Source organism: Sarcophilus harrisii, chromosome 1 (genome assembly GCF_902635505.1).
Source record: "Sarcophilus harrisii chromosome 1, mSarHar1.11, whole genome shotgun sequence".
Taxonomy (NCBI): Eukaryota; Metazoa; Chordata; class Mammalia; order Dasyuromorphia; family Dasyuridae; genus Sarcophilus; species Sarcophilus harrisii.
The window spans coordinates 518,662,838-518,689,144 of NC_045426.1; the positions used below are offsets into that span (position 1 = coordinate 518,662,838).

Genomic DNA, 26,307 nt, shown 5'->3' on the forward strand with positions numbered 1-26,307 from the left:
TTTTAATAGTTTATATTTTCTTTTAATAATTATATGTCCATTTTGTTCTCTACAAGAAAGAATGGTATATTTTCTTCTCTAAAACTGCTAGGCTCCTATGAGAAATGGTCTGTAATTAGAAATATGTGTGTAATGGAAAGAAAGCCATAGTAAGTTTAATAAGAACACTATCATACTTAACATAACAAGAAGATATTGAATAATAGATAGAACAAGATAGAAGAACAAGATAGAAATTGAGTAGACTATGAGAGGCATAAGACATTGAATAATATAGACAAAAAGAAAAGAAAATGTCATGGATATGAACAAAATTATATTCCTCTCTGAGATACTTCATTGTGGAAAAGTATGGAAAGGGTAAAGATGAGTCACAGGAAAAACAAGATAAATAACCAAAGGATCAAAGCAAGTAGTCCATGATAAAAGTATTAAATATGTATAGCCTGTATAAACAGGACCTAAGGAAGAATATAGATTTCTATATTTTTGAGGAATGAAAAGTAAAAGCAATAATTTTGAGTGGCATATTAGGATGAAACTAAGAAAAGTCCTATTTTAGCTATATTTTAAATGAATTTTGTTTAATTAATGTGAATTTGACAAAATGAAACATGAATAAAAACTAAAACATTAAGACAGAGAAGTTCCATAATATATTTATATTTTCAATGTCATGAAAAATGCAGAGAGAGTAAACAAAGACTTGTTCATTAAATCTTGATGTCCAGAGATTGGGCAATAGCAATCCAAATTGAAATAAAGGATTCTAGAACAAATATAAAACAAACTGTTTTTTTTTTTTTTTTTCCTGAAGGGCAGGGTCAAGATTCAAGTCTTGATTCTGGCATAGGCTTGAATATTTGATCATAGTCTAATCATTTAACTTCTCAGTGACTCTAGGTGAGGCTCCAAGAATGTAATAAACTATAGGAGATTTGACAAATCACATAAATGTTAGTTGTCCTTATATTGAAAGTTTTCCCCCAGAGATGAAATAAAAAGTTTTAAATTCCCACCCCTCCAAAAAAAAAGCTGCCCATATTTATTATACCATGGCTAGGGTTAATTCAAGATTTAAAAAAATATGTGCATGTATTTTTTTTCTTTCTACACTTTATTATTTCAAACCAGGAGAGTACTTGATAAAAAAAAGCAAGGAAGCTGTTGACTCTGGGCTGGTTTTCAAGGGACTGAGGATAAAAGATAAAGATGGGAGCCCTTATGGCAGTGGCCTTGCCTATCCTTACAATTAAGTAGCTACAATTAATAGAGTTGATGTGAGAGCTGTCAAAGGAGGTGGAATCAAGTATGGTGGGAGTGGGAAATGAGGAAACCCCTGGCAGTTGACTCAAGACTTAGCTCTTTGGAACCTTTGTTAGAATGATGGAGTTTGAATGGAACATTCTTGGGGGTAGGGGTGTTTGGAATGGAGAAGAAAAGGAAGAGGGTATAGATGAGACTTCACGTGACAAAAAAGGCAACTGTCTCGTAATCAGTGGGTAGAGAACACAGGCAAAGTGCCCAGGACCAGATCAAGCACAAGATAGACCCATGTAAACAGACAGATAGCCAAAGCATGGGTTCTCCTGGAGAAGGTGCTCTGGCATAAATCAGGAAGATTCAAACCATTTAATACATGACAATTTTAAATAGTTTTCTCTAAAAAAGGTTTCTAAAGTTTTATTTTATATTTAAACACACACACACACACACACACACACAAGATAGTACTTGGGCTGTCTTAATGAAAGGTCATGACAAGTACGAAAAGGGTTTCTCTTGAGCCCCCAAGAAAGAAAATATTCATTTGATTGATATAGTCTCTTCAGCCAGTTATCAACATGCCTAAAATATGAGTTTATCTAAACCATTTTTTTCGGTCCTTCCTGCCATAAACAGAAAGATCAGTATCAACCAAAGTTTCAGCAAGGGATACCAGCATTCTGTAGGTTCTGTATCTCTTCTTAACAAATGCTATGCAGTGCATTTTCCCATTTAAAAAAAAATTACAAAAATTGGTTTGGTTCTCTAATTACAGGAAAACATTGGAAGAAGAAGAAAAGGGAAAGTTTTGAACAAATTGTAGAAGTAGGAGGAGGTCAACTAAAACATAAAATATAAATTTACTTCTGTTGTGTTTTTGATTAGATTGACTTCTGTAGCCTATTTGTAAATCTATCATTTTCTATTAGAAAATGTGTTTTAAGATTTCAATGACTAATTTTATGATGACATCAATGACTTTTGCCATGCAACAGATTAATTGTAATAAATACTTATTCGACATGACTCAACAAACACAAGAATTTGTTTCTCTGTCTCCTTTCTCTTTACACACACTTTTGTGTATATAGACACCCACAGATATATACACATACATACATACATGTGTGTCTATGTATACACACTCCATACAAAACCTTACAAAGAGCACCTACTGGAAAGATTTAAGACTATGTTTTATTTTAGTAAACATATTAATTAAATGACATTTTAATGTTTCTGTGTATATATGTATATGTATATATATACATATATATATATATATATAAAACATTTAAATATTCATGTTCCTTAATTTTTCTTTCTATTAAAACATTCCTTTGGTCTCCATGAAGTGTTAGAATAGCTTTTAAAACTATACACTGGTCAGAAGACAGTTATAAATTTCATTCTATCATATTCTATTTATGTTCAACCTCTGCTATAAAGTTTGTCTCTGTAGGCCTAACAGTCCACAGTAGGAGAAACAGATGCTCCCTTAGGACAGCAATGAGACATGTGGAATTGGATGGTTATTACAGAAGTGACCATGTGACTGGAAATGATTGTTTTCTACTTTGCCAAGAAGGAAAACTCAAACAGACATTATCACTATCTCTAACTCCCAGTGTATTTGAATCACAAGCTCATATTTACAGTCATGTATATCTCAGACTTAGGTTGATGGTGAGACTTCTCCTCTATATATATCTAAGTCTTTTGAGAAAAGTACCATTGAAGTTCAGAATCATACAAAACTCTTGTGTATGCCTCTTCCAGGTATAGGAAAGGTATAGTGGTAGATATAGTTCATGAGCTCAAAAAAATCTACATCTAGATTTTAAAAGAAAGCGTATTTTAACAAAGCCTTTTTAAATAGAGTATCTTAATTTTTAGTTCAGAAAACAGCATCACTGGATTTTCTGATTTCTACAAGTAGATCCCTCCCCACCACCACCTTCATTCTAAAAGTAGTTCATGTCTTTGACAAAAATGAAAAATCAATGACAATTATGTCTTGCCTGCTTATTGGTCAACCCATTTCTAATGGCAAGGCAGCATATCTACTTGCAGAAAGAAAAGATCACACAAGTTTGATGTGAGTTAATTATTTAGAAAGTGTGTGATTTCTCAATTCAAAAAACATTTCAGATAAGTTTCACATGGATTTTAAAAGGCAAAAGCAAAGGTTGAAATTATCTCCTTTGGAGAGCTACACAATAGTGCAAATCTAAAATTGCAACAAGAAGAAAAGACAAAATTTTATCCATGTCTATACAGAGAAGGCAATTGAGTCTCCTCTATTTTCTGCATAGTAAATCCTTGAATAAACTCCTCCATTTGAAGGCCTAAGCTCACTGAGGTGTCCTGTGGATGACAAAGTTTTTTCTTATCTGCCACCTGATTGATTCAAATCAGTCACTACAATGGAAAGCTAAAAAGTGATTGGGGGGAAAGGTAGGATAACTGGCAGAGGGTCTCTGAGGAGATGGGAGAAGTGGATGGTAGAGAAATCAAAAGCAGTACAGCCAGGTGGAAAATGAAGGGTCAGAGCCTAATGATGCAGAGGCCTATGTAAAGAATATTGCACTAGAATTATAAAGAATTAGTAATAAATAGGAAAAAATGATACAGCGTAAGAAATGAGAATGGGGGAACTCAATGAGAAACATTCATGAGTCATGAGAGTATGACTCATAATAAAGAAAAAAAGAAAGGAGGACCTAGGAAAGTAGTGCAGACCAGAATAGCAGGCAGCTTGGAACAATGGAAAGACAAATATATGACATTTGTTAAATATTTGTTATGTGTCACTCACTTTGTCATGCATTGGAAATGCAAATACAACCAAAAATAAATGACCTTCCCCACAGATCTTGCATTCAAGTAGGGGAAGGCAATACATCAAAGAAAGAAGGAGAAGGCAAGAAGAAGTAGTCTTAGCAGTCAGGGGCTGAGCCAACTTTGAAGTAACTATGGCTGTTGTTGGGTTTTGCTATTATTATTATTATTATTATTTTGGTCTGGAAGAGGAGCTCAGGAGTTGTGGGAGAAAGTAGTAAAGGTAAAGAAAGATATTGCCAATGTGAGGTCACTGGGACAGAGGTGGAAAACTAGTCTAAGATTAAGTCAAATTTATTTATTGAAGTTGGATTCATGTTTGTTGCAAACATTTATTAAACACTATTTTGCGCCAAGCATGACACTAAGCTTTGAGCACCCAAAGAAAGAAAAAACATGACCTCTGCCTTCTAGGAGCTCACATTCTACCAAGACTGACAACATGAAAATAACTGTGAATGTACAAAATACATACAGAATAAATTGGATTTATACTCTTTATCCAATTTTTTTAACTTAAATACAAAATAAGGAAAGGAAAAAGATGTCTATATGCACTGCAGAACATGAGAGGATTCAATGAGAATAAGACTTCAGAACAGTACTCATACTGTTCCCTAAGAGCTTCTTTTATATATATTTTTCCTTTTTTTGTTTCATTTGCATGAGATAATTGCTTCTTTTTATCTCTTGCAACTCACACATACACTCACATATATGCATGTGCACACATATATATGCACAAACATAAATCATCCCATCAGACTCAGCTCAGTCCAAGTTATTCTTTCAAACTACCAAAGAAAAATGACAGTCATAAAAGAACTGATTATATTTTCATATATTAGAAGTAAATGATTTGACAATACTGAGTCCCATATAATGGATCCTTGAAGTTTATATTTCTCTTGGATGCTATATATTAAAATTTCCCTTAAAATTTCCCATATTGTTTTTCTCACAAATATCTGAAAGTCTTTCAATTCATTAAATGTCATTTTTTAAAATTCAGGTAAGATAACCTTTGCTAGGTAAAATACCCTTGGTTATAATTCCAGCTCTTTCACTCTACAAAATACAGTATTTTCAATCATATGGTCCTTCAGCATAATATCTGCTAGATCTTGTGTAACCCTTATTGTAGCTCCATGACATTTATTTTGATGGTTTTTTTTTTTTTTTTATTGCTTCCAGGAGCTTTGAAACTTGGCAATGATATTATTCTACATTTTCCTCCTGTGATCTCTTTTAGATGTTGATTTGACTGCTGGTTTACTGATACATATTATATTACATTCACTAAACATCTCTGATCTTTGACCAGTTATAGAAAACAATGTTCATACTATGAGTTAAGGGCTATTTCTTCGATGAAATCAAAAATTTTAATATAGAAAGTGGCTCAGAGGTGATTTAATTCAACCTCTTTCATTTGCAGAGGAGGAAACTGAACTTGACTGGTTAAATGAATTTCCCATAGCCACACAAATACATATTCAAACACAAGGACTCTAATTCCAAATGCATAAATCTTTCCCTTACTCTTTATTAAACTTGTATTAGGAGCTGGTACGAGTTATACCAAGCAGGAGGAGTAATCTGTGATTATATTGTTGAATTTCAGAGAATTTAAGGAAAATTTAGAATTTCATATATCACAGGTTTTATCCATTATACAAAGCACATTGTGATTTAAACTTTTCCAAGTAATGAACTTTGTTCCTCTTTCTTTCTTCAAACAAATGTAAAAACCAGTCTCCATATCTGGCTTTATAATTCAAAGAGAAACAAGGAAAGTTCTTACAAAGTATACTTCAGAACTCTAAAGTGATAAGGTTTCAATAATCATAGCCACTGAAGATCTGAAAAAATAAGTAATATTTGAGTTCCTGGAGGAAATTTGGCAATTAACAAGTGTTCTTTCTACATCTTTGTAAATATATATGTACATTCATACATACACACATACATACTTATGAATCCTAAGAGCTTTAGTATATTAAGCATAGGTATAATATTTTTTATCATTCTATTTCTTAGAGTAGTCATGTCTTTCCTAGTTGATCATCATTACAATACTCCCATTACTCTGTTGTAAAATATTCTACTCTATTATATTATAATATTATATTTTATATATTATATATATATATATTATATTATGTGTTATATGTCATAAAATACTTTACTGTTTGTAAAATATTCTGGTTCTGTTCACTTTACATCAGTTTATGTAAGTAAGTCTGATGAAATAAAAAGAATTTTTTTGTACAGAAAAAAAAAAAGTTTTGATGTCCCAATCAAAACTGATTAGATTTCTCCTATCACTGATAAATTCTTTAAAACATCTGGGGTGATTTCTTGATTTTTCAGAAATATAGATAATTTACAGTTTTTACATTTAACAATAAAGAGTGGTCTGGATAATTCCCAGTATGGAAACTTGCTCCCCATATCAACTATCTCATTTATAATATGTATAGTCATTTTTTAAAAAATAAATTCATTATTCATTTATTTTAAACATTCTTTTTAAAAAGAAAAAAAAGAATTCTGAATTTTCTCCATCACTTCCATCATTAACCCAGCCATTGAGAAAGCAAGCAATATAATAATTATAAGTGAATCATGTAAAAATACTTAAATGTTAAACATTTTTTTAAAAAGTTTATATATATATATATATATATATATATATACACACTTAAATATGCACTTAGAGTTCATCGCTTCTCTCTCTGAAGGTGGACAATATTTTTCACCAGGTCTTTCAGAATTGTCTTTGATCATTATGTTCATCAGAGTAGTTACATCTTTCATAGTTGATTATCATTACAATATTCCTGTTATTCAATAAAATATCTTCTAGTTCTCTTCACTTAACTTTACATTAGTTCATATAAATCTTCCTAAGTTTTCTTCCAAAATCATACTGTTTTGTCATTCCTCATAGTATAATAACATAATATCAAAATGATATAATACAACTTGTCCAGCCATTTCTCAATTGACAGGCATCCTTTCAATCCTCAGTATATTTCCACCTCAAAAAGATCTGTTACAAACATTTTATATAAATAGGTCTTTTTCCTTCTTCTTTGATTTCTTTGGAATATAGATTTTTTAAAAAGTGGTATTGCTAGGGAAAGGAGTGCACACATTTTTACAATCTTTGAGCATAGTTCCACATTGTTCTCCAGAATGGTCAGTCCAATTCACAACTCCAGCAATAGTGCATGAGTGTCTCCCCCACACCCCCACCCCATATTTGTCATTTTTCTTTTCTAGTATAATAGCCAATCTTAAAGTGGTACATCAGAGTTGTTTTAATCTGTCATATTCTTAATTAATAGTGATCTAGAGCATTTTTCCCATGTAACCATAATTTTGCTCTTTTCTTGTGAAAACTTCTTGCTCATAACTTTTGAACTTTTATCAATTGGAAAATGGCTCTTTTCTTTATAAATTGTACTAAGTTCCTTATATATTTGGAAAAAACAAGGCCTTTATCAGAGAAACTTTCTCTGAATTTCTCCCCGTTTGCTCCTTTGCTTTTTTTTTTTTTTTTTTTTTTTTTTTGCCTGCATGGTATGATTTCAGCAAAACCTTTCTAATTTATTAAATTCAAGATTTATGTTTTAGTTTTTGTGAATTTATATTTTTTCTTGTCTTGTCATATTTTTTTTTTATCTGCAACAGGAAAAAATACTCCATGCTCTCCTAACTTGCTTATGCTAGTCACCCCCTGTGTCCATTTTGACCTTGTCTTACTATACAGTGTGAAAAGCTAATCTATTTCTGCTTTCTGCCAAATGGGTTTTCACTTTTCCCCTGCAATTGTTGTAAGATGAGTTCTTGCCCCTAAAACTTGAATCTATGCATTTAGAAAACAATAGATACTATGATCATTTACTACTGTGTACTGTATGCTTGATCAATTCCATTGATCGATCTTACTTCTTACTGTTACCAGATAGTATTATTACCATTTTGTAATATAGTGTAAAATCTAGTGCTTTTAGACTACCTTCCTTCACATTTTTTCATTGATTCCCTTGATATTCTTGACCTTTTGTTCTTCCAGATGATTTTTTAAATTTTTTTCTAGCTCTGCAAAAAAACCTCTTTGGTAGGTTGATTAGTGTGAAGCTAAATAAGTAAATTCATTTATGTAGAATTTTCATTTTTCTTATTTTGGCTCAGATTATCCATGATTAATTAATATTTTTAAATTATTTAAATATATCTTTTTTTGTTTGAAAAGTGTTTTGTAATTGTGTTCATATAGTTCCTGGGTTTGCCTTGGCAGGAAGACTTGAAAGTATTTTATAGTATTGTCTATTTTACAGTATTGGCTACAGGCATTTTAAATGACATCCCTCTTTTTCTATTTCTTCCTGTTGGACTTTGTTGGTAATATATAGAAATGTTGTAATGCTGGTGATTTGTGTGGGTTCATTTTATATCCTTCAATTTTACTAAGGTTGTAAATTGTTTCAATTAGTTTATTAGTTTATTCTCTAACATTCTCTAAGTATACCATTATACAAAAATTATAGCACTCTTTTTTCACTAATTTATTCTTTTAATTTAATTTTCTTCTTTTATTGCAATAGTTAGCATTCCTTTTTATTTTAATACTTTCTATTTTTCAAATATGTGCAAAGATAGTTTTCAACATTCCTCTTTGTAAAACCTATGTTCCAAATTTTTCTCCCTTGCTCTTCCCACCCCTCCCATATACATCAAATAATCTAACATAGGTTAAAGATGTGCAATTCTTCTAAATATATGTCCATATTCATTATTATTATAACTAGCATTTATAATACCATATTGAATAATAGTGGTGACAAAGTGTGTTTCTTATATACAAAATAGAGCTGGATTCTCGTTACTATTCTCTTCTAATATCTGCTTCCATTTTATTAAGTTCATTCCATTTGCATTCATAGTTATGATTACTAACTCTATATTTCCTTCCATCACATTTTTTCTGTTTATCCTTCTCTCTTTTTGATTCAAACATGTTTTACTTTTGACCACTTATTACCTTAATTTACCTTACCTTTTATTTTCTTTTTATTACTTGTTTTCTTATAAGATGTGAATGCACATTTTATAATACACATTTATTTATGAATCATGATGGGAAAGAAAATCAGAACAAAAGTGAAAAGCCACAGGAAAGAAAAAAAAAACACAAGAAAAAGAAAAAATAAAAAAGGTGAACACGGCTTATGTTGATTTACAAGTCATTCTCCAATAGTTCTCTCTCTGGATGCAAATGGCATTTTCTATCCAAAATTTACTGGGATTGCCTTGGATCACTGAACCACCGAGAATAACCAAGTCTTCCATTGTTGATTATCATACCATTTTGCTGTTATTGTATACACAATATATTGTATACAATACAATATATTGTATATATATTTTATACAGATATTCCTGATTTTACTTGTTTCACTCAGCATCACTTCATGTCAATCTTTCCAGGTCTTTCTAAAATCAGCTTGGTCATCATTTTTAATAGAAAAAAATATTCTATTATTTTCATATACCATAACTTATTCAGTCATTCACTCAATTGATGGACATCTGCTCATTTTCCAATTCTTTGTCACCACAAAAACAACTGCTACAAACATTTTTGTACATGTGGATCCTATCCTTTCCTTTATGATTTCCTTGGAATTCAAACCAGTAGTAGCACTAGATCAAAGAGTACACACAGTTTTATAGCCCTTTGGGCATAGTTCCAAATTGCTTTCCAGAACGGTTGTATCTCTCCCTTTTTCTTATCCCTTTACTTTCCTTTTTCCCTGTTGAGTAAAGTGGATTCCTATGACCAACCATTGTGTATTTGTGTGTATGTGTTTCTCCCTCTTACGAGATAGAGATTCAAGTTTTATCTCCCATTCCCTTCTAACCTTCTATCATAAAGGATCTTCCACACATCCTTCTTTTGGGGGAGAGGGATAATTTTGCCCATTTTTCTTTTGTCTTCCCACATCTCTCCGTGTATCACTCTTTCTTAACCCTTCATATAGTTTTTGAGATCATCCCAACATAATCAATTCATATTCATACCCTATGTATGTAAACTCCTTCTAACTGCCTTAATAATGATAAATTCTTAGGAGTTATATGTATAATCTTCACACATACTAATATAAATACTTTAAACATATTGAGTCCCATATGATTTCTTTTTTCATGTTTTTCTGTTTATGCTGCTCTTGAGTTTTCTATTTGAATATCAAATTTTCTATCTCTGGTCTTTTCATCAGGAATTTTTATTAAATATTCATTTTCCCTCTGAAGTATTTTACTCAATTTTGTTGGATAGGTCACTCTTGGTTGTAATCTTAGTCCCATTGCCTTCCAAAATTCAGTTTCTAAACTCTCAACTCCTTTAACATGATTGCTTTTAAATCTTGTGTCATCTCGATTCTATGACTCTACAGTCTCTGAGTGGTTTCTTTCTGACTGTTTGCAATATATTTTTCCTTGACCTGGAAATTTTGGAATTTGATTATAAAAATACCTGGATTTTTCCTATTTTTTAATTAATTTCAGGAGATGAACAGATTTACTTTCGATTTCTATTCTACTTTCTACTTTCTATTCTACCCTAAAATATGAAATATGATATGAAGACTCTTTTTGGTCATGACTTTTGGATAGTCTAATAATTTTTAAAAACATCTCTCAAATTATTTTTCAGATCAGTTGTTTCATTCTTTTGATGTTATTATTTATTAATGTCTCATAGAGTTATTAGCTTCTACCCGCTCAACTCTATTATTTATGGAATTATATTGTTCAGTGATAGTTGTTTCTTCTTTTACCCATATGAACAATTCTTCTTTTTAATGAGTTCCTTTCTTCAGTGAATTTTGAACTCCTTTCACTATTTGGTTAATTGTCTTCTTAAAGAATTCTTTTCTTCAGTGAATCTGTGTGTCTCCTGTAATTTGGCCTATTCTGTTTCTTAACGTAATTGTTTTTTGTTTTGTTTTGTTTTGTTTGTATTTTTGTGTCTCTTTTACCAAGATGTTAATTCTCTTTTCATAATTTTTTTGCAACACTCACATTTCTTTTCTCATTTTTTCTTCTACTACTCTTATCTTTTTCTTTAGTTCTTCCAGGAATTCTTGTTGGTGTCTTGTGTCCAATTTTAATTTTTCTTGCAGCTTTGCTAAGCCTGTTTGTTGTGTTATCTCCTTCTGAGTTTGTGTTTTGATCTTCCCTGTCACTATATAACTTTTTATAGTCACATTTGTTGTTGTTTGCTTATTTTTTCAGCCTATTTCTTGACTTTTAATTTTATGTTAATGTTTGTCTCTGTTTCTGGAGTAGGATATAGGGGCACTGTCCCAAGCTTCAGTTTTTTTTATTTTGTTGTTTTCAATACTAGTTCTAGGAGTTTATAAGTTTTCAGTGCTTACAGGGTAGGGTGATCTAGAAAGAGGTATGATTACTACTCTCCTATTCTATACACTTGTCTTTACCCAGAAAAGGACCCTATTCCTCTATACCTGCAAGTTCTAGCACTACTATCCTCTTTGGAACTGTAGATGGGGAAAGCAACAAGGTCCCTCATCCAGTGCCTGCTCAGGGTTCCCTGTAATCTCTTTCTGACCAGTTAGTCCAATTCCCTTACCATATCAAGGCTGAGAAATACTGAATCTGCTGCTGCTATTGTCTCTAATGAGCCCCCTACCCACTGCTTATGCTGTTATCGCATGATCCCTCTGGCAGGGGCTTTTTTTCATTTTGAAAATGAGGAATCTGAGGCTTAGTAACAAATCTAAAATCATAGAGCTAATCACTGGAGGAGTTAGGATTTTTTAAAAAATATCTTGGGGTTTTTTTTTTAATACACCAGAAGAATAAGAAAGATCTAATTCACTATTTCTTTGATCTATTCCTGTATCTTTTAGATGATCATAATCAATCCTATAGCAAAGGAAAATATGAGTGAGTCAAATGCCATTACATCATAATTCTCTTCATCAAGCTTTTGTATTTCTATAGGAATTCAATGCTTGGTTCAGAAAATGTCTCATCACATTCATGCCCAGGAAAATTGTGTGACATAAGTATATATTAATAGAGAGAGCCTTCAACACATATTAAATTAATAAACTGAGCTATTGGATCATTCAATGCTATTTTGTAAATGTAATACTTAAATAGCATTATTATATAACTGTTTCAGTTCTATTCATTTTTGTAAACAATTTATCTCCCGAAATCAGATCTGTTTAAAATTTCTCAGGTGGAAAACACTAACCATCATTATATCCCTGAGACAATTATTTTGAAATTATCTCAATGATAACTTAGAAAATAGGCAACTGGCTAGTGATTCTGTTTTAATTTTTTTTGATTGGTTGGCTTGCTGTAAATAGAGATACAGAAATCGGCATTCATCCACAGATATTATAATAACAATAGCAATAATAGCATTTATAAATCTGTTTAAGGTTTGCCAATCATTTTACATATATTATCTCATTTTATTCTTATAATAATCTAGTGAGGTGGGAGTTATTACTTTTGTTATTTTATAGATCAGGAAACTGAGGCTTAGAGAGATCAAATGATTTCTGGAATCATTTAGCCTTCAAGTGACTCAGATAGGATTTGAAATCAGATCTTCTTGAGTGTAACTCCAGTGCCTTATTTTTTATATCACTAGTGATTGTTTCTTGATACCTTTGTACAAAGCTTTTTATCATGGTCATTATTTATTACTTGCAGAGCTGGAGGCAGAGGAATGGTGCAAACACCTTTGCATGGAGTGTCTAGGAACCAGATTGAATGACATAAGCCTTGGAGAACCTGATCTACTGGCTGCAGGAGTGCAGAGGGAGCAAAATGGTATGTGTCACTTTTTTAATGTCATTATACTAAGCCATTATGTTGGAATCTTGGATCTGAAGGAAACTGAACATTCATCTAGTGAGTTTTGGCATTAGGATAGGGTTTTTTAATCTGGAACCTTTAACTTGTTTTAAGTATTTTAAAATTTTTTGTTCATGATATTTTGTATCATGTTTCCCATCATGATCAAAATTAAAACAATTTGTTTGCAAAAATTGTTCATTGCAATTCAGTCCATTGCACTTAGTAACAGTAATAACATGCAATGATCAACTATTCCAGATTCAAATGTTTGATTCAAGTTTAATCAGAAGATGATTGATGTAATTTTATTTTTTTCATTTTTTCATTTCATTTCAACACTCAGCAGGGCCTAAAGTTTGTATCACACAGCAAGTGTTTAATCCAATCCTGTATATTTATTAAGAAATACCTATATTTATCATAAATCATTTCTCTAGAGTTTAATGGGATCATAGCAGTATAATCTCATTCTTTCATTTTAGTGATGAGGAAATTAATTTCCAGGCATGTTCAGTGATTTGTTCAAAGTCCTACAAGTATAACAAAAGCAAGATTTGAGTGCAGAGCCTAAACTCTTTTCACTCAGCTGTGAGTATGGCATTGTCAACTTTGAGATATACCAAAAAAAAAAATTATAAAAATACCTGCCTTCAAGTTTATGACATTCAACTAGAAAAATATAACATCAGAAAAGATTAGTATATACATGTTAATTTGAGTATAATAAGAGCATTAACAATTAAGGGAGCTATTAATGGTTTCTCAAGAGAGATGGAAGTTGGACTTGCCATTGAAAAAAAGTTGAAGATTCCAAAAAGTGGTGGTTAGAATGGAGTTCATTGTGGGCATGGAAGTAAGATTTATGACCACAGATATCAGAGATGAAGTGATGAGTGAGGGAAATATAAAATACAGGCTCTCTCACTTTGTCTGATAAAGATCAGACTACAGTGTTTAAATAACTGTGATTAAAAGGAACCCCTGATGTGCAGAAGACCTTATACAATAGCAATTTGGAACTATATCCAAAGGGCTATGAAAGTGAGTGTACCCTTTGATCCAGCAGCAATGTCTCTATGGGGCTTGTATCCCAAAGAGATCAAGAAAAAGGAAAAGGACCCACATATGCAAAAATATTTGTAGCGGCCCTTTTTTGTAATGGCAAGAAACTGGAAACTGAATGGATGCCCATCAGTTGGAGAATGGCTGAATTAATTACGGTATATGAATGTTATGGAATATTATTGTTCTATAAGAGCTGATCAGCAGGATGATTTCAGAAAGGCCTGGAGAGACTTACTTAAACTGATGTTAAGTGAAGTGAGTAGAACCAGGAGAACACTGTACAAAGCAATAGCAAGATTATATGATGATTAACCCTAATGGACATAGCTCTTTTCAACAAGGAGGTGATTCAGGCTAGTTCCAATGGATTTGTGATAGAAAGTGCCATCTGCACTCAGAGAGAGGAATGTAAAGACTAAGTGTGATTCACAACATAGTATTTTTATTTTTTTTTGTTTTTGGTTGCTTGTATTTTGTTTTCTTTCTCATTTTTTCCCCTCTTTAACCTGATTTTCCTTGTGCAGCATGATAATTGTGGAAATATATATAGAAGAGCTACACATATTTAACATATATTGGATTAGTTGCCATTTAAGGAATGAGGTGGAGGAAGAGAAGGAAAAAATTTGGAACACAAGATTTTACAAGGATGAAAATTAAAAATTATCTATGCATAAGTTTTGAAAATAAAAAGCTTTAACAAAAAAAGAAGACTTTCCACAATTACAAGTCAAGAACACAATGAACCAAGGCAATGACAAGTCATTAAGTAAAAAAGGGCCAGAGGAAGTAGGCAGGATTAGATGGAGAAGCCAGAAAACCAGTAAGCTTCAAGTCCCAGAATCTCTTTAGTTCTTCTCTATATTCTCTTACTTTATGATCTCATCAGCTTTTATGGATTCAATTATCATCGCTATACAGATGATTCCCAGATCTATTCTAACCTCTCTTCTGAGCTATAGTCTCATATCACCAATTGTCTCTTGGAAGTTTCTAATTCTATGTAATACCACAGGCTTCTCAAGTTCAGTGTTTATAAAATAGAACTCATTATCTTCTCCTTTGTACTCATTTAAGCCCTTCCTTCCCCCCCTAATTCCCTATTATTATTGAAAGCATCATCATTATCTTGCTCATCCAATCCCAGAACTTCAGGATCATTCTCAATTTCTTCCTCCTATTCTTTCCACATATCCACGTTTTCTGGTTTCTTCTTTTATACTCTCTCTCAATAGTCTGTCAACTCAAATAGACTCCCCCTTGTGGCAGACTTTCATTTCCTCAAACAAAAATTTCAGCAGTGGGTCCTAGCTAGCCTTTATAATTGGTCCCTCTACCTTTAATTTCTCTCTACTTTGGTCCTTCAATTTATTTGACATCATTATCTTCCTGTAGTACAGATCTAACCATGTCAGCCCATATTCAAAAAACTTCATTGTCTAATATCTCCATGATCAACTATTAAATCTTCCATTTCATTAAAAGCCTTCATATCTTAATTTCTTCCTACATTCTAATATTCTTACACTTTATTTCCCCTCACAAGCTCTATAATTCAGTGACTGACTTTCTTATTATTTTTTACATGTGATACTCCATCTCCTGACTCCATGTCTTTTCATTGACTATCCCCTACTCCTGGAAAGCATTCCCTCATCATCTATGCCTCCTAATTTTCCTTGTTTCCTTCAATGCTTAGCTCAAAACCCACTTATTGCAAAAGACATATTCTTGTCCCCCCTTAATGTCAGTCTTTCTGGGGTTACCTCTAAATAATTTATATATAATATACATATAAGGGCATATATATATAAACAAATCTATAAAATATATTTATATATTATGTTTTCTTATATTCGATCACATATTCTACATAGCATATAGAAATATTTGTAGTAAACAAATCTTTTGACATGTTGATCGCTTACAAAATCATGGCATTTTTTGTCTTTATTTATTTTAAATATGTATATAACCAGTAAACATGAGAATTATTAATAAAAATGCCTCTATCCATAAGAATTATTAATAAAACAACTTCCTCTCTTATTCTAATTTTGCTCAATTTCCCTTTAAACACATATAACATATCATTAATATAGAAAAATAGACATATGGGATCTATATTGTGAGCTATACTTGAAGGATAAATTCAAGTTTCTTATTCTGTACCTGTGCTTTTCTCTTTTACTTTTGAACTCTCTGCCAATACTTTCTGCTTTTCTTTTATACCTACACTTGTGTATCTTACTTTTCAAATTCTTAGTTTGAAATATAATACTTGAATCCTGATTAATACAATATTAAGTTGTTATTAATTATATATTATTATACTATTTAATACTATCTGCTATGTGCCAGGCACTGTGCTTTACAAATATTATCTCATTTGATATTCACAGCAACCTTAAAAGAAATATATTTTATTATTCCCATTTTACATTTTAGGAAGTTGTGATAAACAAGGTTTAAATATGGTGAGATTCACACAGCTAGTAAATTCGAGGTCTGATTTGAATGCATTTTTCCTGACTCTAAGCCCAGCACTCTTTTATCACATCATCTAGCTGCCTACCTATCCATTCTATTTTTCCTAAAAATACTTCTTTCCCAAAAATACTTTCTCAAAAAACTACTCATACTAGGAAAAAAAATGTTATCCGTAGTGATCTTGAAAGGTCCTCGAATGCAAGTTAATCCAGTGCCTTCATGAAGAATCTGAAGCCCAAATAGGTTGAGTGACAAGTATAAAGCCAAAGAATAGTAATCATAAGAAATGAGATTTAAACCCAAAACTTCTGACTCCTGGAACTATTGTTATTTTTTCATTCTAATTATATTAGTGTCACTGAAAGAATATTTCTTTTGTAGTAATGAACTTTGGAAGTAGTGAATAGATCCAGATCACTAAAAGACATGCTTTTTACTACCACAAGGTACTAGCAGCTTGGAACATCAGGAAAGACTTCATGCAACATGGTATTTGCTTTGAAGGAAGGTAGCAATCCTAAGAGGCAAAGTGGTGAAAGAGTGTATTTCTCGTAAGGGAGACAACAGTACAATTTACTACCACAGTTTTTATGTGGAGAGGACTCTGAATTTTTGAGGTGATACGAGGAGAACGTATAGTCTGACAGCTCCTCTCAAGAAAGAAAAGTGAATCAAGTTCAGGAAGTCCCATTACCAGAGGACTGGTATTAGGACACTATGTAATTGAGGGGCAGGGGGAAGGAATAGGAGGGAGGAGGAGAGAGTTTTTAGTGACCAACTTTTCATAAGAATTGATAGGGAAGAAAGTTGAAATCTTTTAAATATGTGTAAAGTAAATTATCCAAAAGCATAATAATAATCACTTTCACCATCATTTACAACCTACCTTTCCTATAGTAGCACAGACAAAAATAGATGTATGCCCTTATAGACTCCAGCAGTATGTGAACCCATAATCATAATTTTAATATTTTCATAACTGTTCACATTCTAGCTCCAAAATTGCATCCTCTCATCTAAATTTCTGGGAGCAGCTTTAGGTATAGAAGACACATTGCCACATTTCTTCAAGTGTTTTTTTCCTGTGCCGGGTTTTTAAAAAGAAAGATAAAATTTGCAGATAAGCATCTGTCAAACACTGTGTGAAGGAAATATAAAGAAAGCTAAAAATGTAAGTTTGTGGGTGGAAAAATAGCACAGCTGTCTTCATGTGGCTCTTTGAAAGGTGTGCTATTTGTTCAAATTGTATAGACTTGGATTTGCAGGGAGTTTCTCCATGGTGAGAAAATAGCTTGTTACCTTATTTTTTTTTTTACTTTCATGATATGAACACCAAAATGACCAGAATAAAAAAAGAAACTTTGATAAAGAATTTCTTGAGAAGAGAACAAAAAAGATTTATTTATTACAACTGCAAAGCTAGGCTCCATATACTACAAAAATCTGCTTTCCTGTACATATTGTCTTTTTATCAGAGTTGTCTCCAAATGATGCAGTTTTTTTTTACTTGCTTTATCAACAATGTGTGTTAAAGGAAACACACAGATAAAGGATAGTTAATGAATAGATGAATAATGCTCCTATTTATGCTGTAAGTATGAAAAGTAGAGAAAGCATGTCTTGATGATAGCATCTTCTTTCTAGGATCTCTGTAATGTGATGCTTATTTTCTCTCACACTATCCCTTAGCTAACAGTCTCAAGTCTATGGAGTTTTCTCTTACAATGTCTATCACAAGTCCTTAGGATTTAGGCCTAGAAAGGACTATGCACATCATCAATTCCAATGTTATATCATTTTACAGATGAATGATAACCAGTCCAAAAAGGTTAATTATCTTGTACAAATTTTCTAGATTTGAATCCAATGGTGTTTCTAGTACACTGCACCAAGTTATATCTGCCTTTTTATTATATTTCCATCACTCTAGATGAGGCTTTAACCTGTGTATGCCTAGAGAACGTAATGAAACGTAGCTGTTATGCGAGGCAATAGAATTAGAAAATGTGGATTCCAGATCTGGTATGTTACTAACTAGATATGTAACAATATACAAATAATTTAACTCTTCTGAGTCTCACATTCCTCTTTTGTATTATCATTGTATCATACATTTAGGGTTGGAAGCATCCTTAGAGATGATCTAGTCCAGTGCCTTCATAAGATAAAAGAAATTTAAAGTGTTTCAATAGAAATTTAGAGCCAGAAATTTAATCCAGACCTAACTGTAAATAAATTCTTTCCACTCTACTATTTGCATCTCAAAATCCTTTCCCTTTCTAAAATATCTATGGTTCTATCATATTTAGCATGCCATGAAAATTGTGCTTTTTCACATCTACCTTACTATTTCACTCATTTATAATACTTTTTCTCCCTCTCAGTCTTTCCAAATAGTATCCATCCTTCAAAATGCAGGTTCAATCCTGCCTCTTCTATAAATATTTCCATAATTATCTTATTTCTCTCCATTAAACTCTAAAAACAATTATTGTTTGTGTATTTAACAATTAATTATTTTTCTTCATATCTCTCTTCAGTTGTACTCTAAATCTTTTGACTTTCATTTTTTCACAATTTAAACACTAAGTGGATTGTGAATTTATTGAAAATAAGCTGCTTTGTGTCTCCCTCATTATCTTGTAGATTATAAGACCAAATAAACATTAAAAACTGTTCAAAAATCTTTCAAACATCCAAAACTATTTGTTGAATCTATGCTTAGAATGCATTCCTCAACTTTGATTCTAAGAACCTTTATCTTTTTTCAAATAGCATCTCAGAATTATTTTTTAATATTTATATACATAGTATCTTATAATGTTTCATTAAAACATAAATATTTGTTACATTGAACTGAATTTGATTGCTTTTACCATCTGCAAATGTTGGCTAACCTCTATTTTCTAGTATAAAATTCAAATTTTATAAACTAAAAGCATTCAAAGCTTTTTCTTGTTATTTGTCTTTCCTTCTCAAAGAGGACCATGACATCAGGAAGGTGATGTCTTGATTTGAAAGTGAATTGGATTTAAATGAGGCAGGACTGTGCAAAGTCATCAGCCTCAACCACTCAACCAGAGTCACTTGGTTCCAATGGCAAGATAATGACAAATATGAATTTCAAAGCATACTCATTTATTTATTGCTGATAATATTTTATAAGTCCCAGAACCCTTTGCCTTTATAAGCATCAAAAGTAATATAAATGGAATTACGATTCAAGAGTAAGTTTCATTTTCTTACTTTCTGGGATATTAGCTTGAATGAAAGCTACCCAAAGCTTTTTTCCCTATCTTTCAGATTCCATGTACTATTAATTATTATTTTTTTGGGCTTCACTTTATATCATCCTTCAGTTCCCACATCTGGAGTCTATAGTCACTTAACTAAATTATGGAATGCCAAAAGCAAGATTCTGTCCTACCCTAGTGAGTAAAAGATATATAGTCATGTCCTGAATAACTAAGGAGAATGATGAGGGGTACCTAAGAATGGGGAATAAGAACAGAGTAGCAATGTACATCAAGAAGACCTTATCATATCCAGCTTAATTTAGGAAGAATTGATTAAAAGTAATTCAAACACTGGACTGAAATTATAGAAAGATATAATCTTATGGAAAATAAGTTATCTGTATATATATATATATATATATATATATATATATATATATATATGGAGTTTACAAACTTCAGTGGTGTAAGTAGAGCACAGGATATAATCCAGTTCCCTTCCTTGAGTGATAATACAGTTTTCTTGGTTGTTTTCTTGATAGTCACTTCATATCAGGGCTTAATTTTCAATTGTTCAGAAATTCCTAGAAATTTCTTTAACTTCTGCCTGACTAATTAATTGCTTTTTGAACCGTTCTTCAACCATATCCAAAGTAGTATTTACAGCCCTTTAAAGCAGACAACACTTTGTAATTTAAAAAAAAAAAAAAAAAAACTGAAGTTCATAAAATAGATTTTGAGGCCTTCTATATGCAAACAGAAAATTTGGTTGGAATAATTTTTCTTTTGAATTAGTTAATAAATTCACAACCAACTTCTTAAAAGGCATTTCATATTGTTGAATTGAATGATTTATTCTGTCAAAAACATAATTCTCTAAAAATTATCATTCCTTTTTATTGTACAATTTCCCTCTTTTGGCCTTTTAATTTCTCTTAGGAAAAATGTACATATATATGTTTCATTGGTTCAATAAATTGCATTATTGCAGCTTGTGGTCATGCTTATTAGGTACACAATGAACATCCTTCACACAGGAAAGAAGATTGTATTTCTGAATCTTGACCAGAGTATTCATCATGAGAATCAGTATAGTGGTTTCTCCTTGGTGTTTTACTGTCTTATCAGGCAAAAAACTCCTACAACTTTCTTTTACATATTGTGATATTAGTTAAGAATAAAAAATATGGAAATTGTTTTCAAAGGTGAAAGATAACAGCGGACTTCTGTTGAGATAAAGCTATTGACTTTACTTCTTTCTGTAATCATCTTTATCTAATGTTGTTAGTGACTTTCATGTTGATTTAGTAACCCACAAGGTTTAGAGAGAATGATAAGTAAACAGATACAAAAATAAATATATGTGTATACATATATTTTCTGGCTTTAGACTTTAGTCAGAAGTCAGAAGTGCAATTATTTATTAAAAAATTACTTATAATTAAAAACTATTGATATTTTATGAGCTCAGAACATTCCAAATGTCATTAATTTAAAAAAAAATAAAATTTCATTGATATCTTTTTTCATACACCTCCATTTTTAGTACATTCCTCCTTCCCATTTCTAGAGAGCCACTTTTAACCATGAAGATTTTTTTAAAGGGAAAAAAGTTCAGCATAACAAATAAATATATGAAAAAATATGAAACATATGACCATAGTCCGTTCAATCACCTTACCACCCCCTATGACGAAGATAAAGGAAGGGCTTTCTCATATTTTTTTTTTCTAGGAAACATTTTAAATTTAAACCATTCCAATGTGGATTCATTATCTTTCATTTCTCTTGTACTGTTTCTGACAAAGGCATCACGTTGTTTCTGGTCTCCCAGGTTCACGATATAGATCTTATTCTAATTTGTCATTCTACTTCACCCCACAGATCCAATCATCTAGCAGATCCTGCTGTCTCTATTTTCCCAGCCTCTCTCACATCTTTTGCTCTTTTGCTCCACTCACAAAGTTACCACTTTAGGCCTTTACCTCTCTCCTCAATTATTCCAACAGTTTAATAATTCTCTTACCTCAAAGATCTACCCACTCTAATCTAACATTCCACTGTCAGAAACATTTTTGTTAAGTGCAGTTCTAATGTTTTGATCTTGCTACTATATAAACTGTAGTGGCTTCCTATTGCTTCTATGCTCTGAAGTTACTCTCTCAAATTCCATTCACACTAGCATGCCAGGAACCCAGGCCCACTCTGGCTCTTCTATAGATTCTTAGGAAAATTTTTAGGGGCTAAGCATGTATGTGATGCTTACAATCCCCTACAGGTATTTTCCCACATAATTATCAGGTGATATTAATTGGTCAGCAACATTTAATTAAATATCATTAAATTCTCAAGGTCCATTAATCTAAAATATGGGTGGTTAATCTTATCATGTTTGTCACCATTGTATAGTCTATGGAATTCTCATAATAATATGTTTAATTCAAAAAATAAATATATAACATTATGAAAATATTATAAAAGTATAAAGAAAAAAAAACCTTCCAGGGAATCCTGTATAAAAGACACTGGCTAAGATTTATTTCAACAAACAAAAAATACTTGTTAAATGTTTACCACTAAGCTAGGCAGTATGAATAAAAAAAGACAAAAAAATTAGTCATTATTTTTAAGAAATCTATGGTTTTCATGAAAAAATGGAAGATGCACAATTCAAACAAGTAATACAAAATATTTTCAAGGGAAATAGAGTGCTAAACACAAGAAAGGGGTGAGAATTAGGAAAAACATTTCATAAAAGCACCTAAACAATGTCTTTAAGCTTGTTTCTGAGAAGGATGTAAGGAGGGAGTTCATTATAAATATAGTAAAGAGAGCTGAGATCTCTCCAGTCAAGTTTAAAAAATGGTTAATGGAATGTTAGGCCAGTTTGGCTATTCCAGATAGTGTATAAAGAGGATTAAGATGGAAAGATGGGAGTCAAATTATGGAGATCTCCAAATGTTAAAGAGCTTATATTTTATCTACAAGCAAAATAAGAGCCTTTTTGATTTGGAGAATTCTTTTGATGTGGGTTTGAATAAACGAGTGACACTAATTATGTAGGAGTTATATTTGAGAGGAGAGAGGTTGGAAGCAAGGAGACTATTTTGGAGACTACTGGAATAATCCAAATGATTGCTATAAAATAGTGCAGTAGCAGGTGTAACTACAGCAAAAATGAGGGGACAGAAGAGAGAGGTGAAGAATGTGAGATTTAAAGAAGTAAAATAAGCAAAGCATGGCAACTTATTCATTATGGAAAATAAAGGACAGAGGAAAGTAAAAAATGAACAAGCCTGTGAACCTGGATGATTAAAAGAATGTAGGAGTTCCTGGTGGTGAGAAGATAATTTGGCAGCTTTTATTGAACTGATAACAATGATTGAAAGGCTTATTGATTTCCTGGGAAGTTTATTTGTGATATACAGAGAAGCCCCTAAAAAACTGTCACGATGGATGACTATAACCTACTTCTGGTGATTTATGTGAATACAAATAATATTGACAGGATGAACCTCTAAAGCCTTTCTAATAATTACTATGTCTAGGTTCAGGAACTGAAGATATCAGTATCCTAATTATTGCTTTCATCACAGTTGCTCACTGAAAGCAAAAGCTGCAGAAGAGAAAATCTAATTCAGAAAGTGCAGAAGATAATGTTTGAAAAAGTACTTGAATTTCTGGACAGCTTAAAATTAAGCCATCATTAAGAATGACAGATAAGCTTTTGGTCAGGGATTGAATGTTTACAAATCTAATCAAAAGTCTCTTAAACTGGGGGAAAAAAAAACAATGGAATGACAGAAGGGAGAAAGTTATTCATGTGTATCATCATCCTTCTCCTTCCCTCTGTTGATTTCAAATTTAGCCTATCTGTATAGCTTGTATGTAGGCAGTTGTTTGAATGAGGCCTCCCCCAATTCTACTTTGCTTCTTGAATATAAGAATTGTCCTTTACTGTTGTTTGCATCCCCAGCACTTAACCTAGGACTTGGCACATAGTAGAAATTTGATAAAGATTTATACCAACAGGAACCTGATAAATGTTTATTGATTACTTGGATATATACCCACAGATATGCCCATAGTGTTTTACATATGTATCTTTATATATGTATATACTTTTGCATGTAGTATATATATATATATATATATGCATACAGATGCATATGCATAAATACATATAAGTATAGTATTATTATTACTTTGATACATATAGTTATACACTTATTTAGTGTGTAATCATTTGTGCATATGAGCATATATTCTACATCATGGTTATATATACATATTGAATAAATATGTATATAAAGGAAAGAAATATAAAGATATACACACAAAGTTAAACATAGAGAATAGCTTTAATATAGGGAGAATAGCATTTAAAACTATTAATTATACACCAGAGCTGAATTCCAAGAGAGGATATAGTAATAAAACCAATGGTCTCCAATAGCTACACACAGATGCCCCAAATTGAGGCAATAGGTAAAACAAACCAGAAGGACTCAAGCAATGGGACTAATTTGATTTTTTTTTTGGTATATAAACCTTTTTATTTACAAGATAAATGCATGGGTAATTATTCAGCATTGACAATTGCAAAACCTTTTGTTCCAACTTTTTCCCCTCCTTCCCCCAACCCCTTCCCCCAGATGGCAGGTTGACCAATACATGTTAAATATGTTAGAGTATAAGCTAAATACAATATATGTATACATGTCCATACAGTTTTTTTGCTGTACAAAAAGTATCGAACTTTGAAATAGTGTACAATTAATCTGTTAAGGAAATCAAAAATGAAGGCGGATAAAAATAGAGGAATTGGGAATTCTCTGTAGTGGTTCATAGTCATCTCCCAGAGTTCTTTCGCTGGGCGTAGCTGGTTCAATTCATTAATGCTCTATTAGAACTAATTTGGTTCATCTCATTGTTGAAGAAGGCCACATCCATCAGAATTGATCATCATATAGTATTGTTGTTGAAGTATATAATGATCTCCTGGTCCTGTGCATTTCACTCAGCATCAGTTTATGCAAGTCTCTCCAGGCCTTTCTGAAATCATCCTGCTGGTCATTTCTTACAGAACAATAACATACCATAATATTCATATACTGCAATTTATTCAGCCATTCTCCAATTAATGGGCATCCACTCAGTTTCCAGTTTCTGGCCACTACAAAAAGGGCTTCCACAAACATTCTTGCACATACAGGTCCCTTTCCCTTCTTTAAAATCTCTTTGGAATATAAGTCCAATAGTAACACTGCTGAATCAAAGGGTATGCACAGTATGATAACTCTTTGAGCATAGTTCCAAATCATTCTCCAGAATGGCTGGACGTATGCACAATTCCAATAACAATGTTTCAGTGACCCAGTTTTCCCACATCCCCTTTAACATTTCACATAATCTTTCCCTGTCATTCTAGCTAATCCCTCAGGTGTGTAGTAGTATCTCAGAGTTGTCTTAATTTGCAGTTCTCTGATTAATAATGACTTTTCATATGCCTAGAAATAGTTTCAATTTCTTTGTCTGAGAATTGTCTGTTCATATCCTTTGACCATTTATCAATTGGAGAATGGCTTGATTTCTTATAAATTAGAGGGAATTCTCTATATATTTTGGAAATGAGACCTTTATCACAACCTTTGATTGTAAAAATGTTTTCCCAGTTTATTGCTTTTCTTCTAATCTTGTCTGCATTAGTTTTGTTTGTTCAAAAACTTTTCAATTTGATATAATCAAAATTTTCTATTTTGTGATCAATAATGATCTCCAGTTCCTCTTTGGTCATAAATTCCTTCCTCTTCCACAGGTCTGAGAGGTAAACTATCCTATGTTCTTTTAATTTATTTAGAATCTCATTCTTTATGCCTAGGTCATGAATCCATCTGGACATTATGTATGGTGTACAGTGTTAAGTTTGGGTCAATGCTTAGTTTCTGCCATACTAATTTCCAATTTTCCCAGAAATTTTTGTCAAACAGTATCCCAAAGGCTGGGGTCTTTGGGTTTGTCAAACACTAGATTATTAAAGTTATTGACTGTTTTGTCCTTTGAACCTAACCTATTCCACTGATTAACTAGTCTATTTCTTAGCCAATATGAAATAGTTTTGGTAGCCACTGCTCTATAATATAATTTTAGCTCTGGTACAGCTAGGCCACCTTCATTTGATTTTTTTTCCATTAATTCCCTTGAAATTCTTGACCTTTTGTTTTACCATATGAACTTTGTTGTTATTTTTTAGGTCATTAAAATAGTTTTGGGGGAGTCTGATTGGTATAATGCTAAATAAATAGATTAGTTTAGGTAGTATTGTCATCTTTATTATATTTGCTCACCCTATCCAAGAGCATTTAATATTTTTCCAATTGGTTAGATATGATTTTATTTGTGTGGAAAGTATTTTGTAATTTTGCTCACATAGTTCCTGATTTCCCCTTGGCAGATAGATTCCCAAATATTTTATACTATTGGCAGTTAT

At 31.9% G+C, this 26,307-nt stretch overlaps 1 protein-coding gene across 1 annotated transcript in view; it reads left to right on the forward strand.

The window, feature by feature from the left end:
• The window catches only part of DOK6 (docking protein 6), a 672,272-nt gene that overhangs the window by 385,572 nt on the left and 260,393 nt on the right, over positions 1–26,307 (forward strand). The window contains exon 4 of the mRNA XM_031946695.1: positions 12,880–12,999. Within this exon, the coding sequence (XP_031802555.1) occupies positions 12,880–12,999 (120 nt within the window). The remainder of the gene's footprint in view (positions 1–12,879; positions 13,000–26,307) is intronic.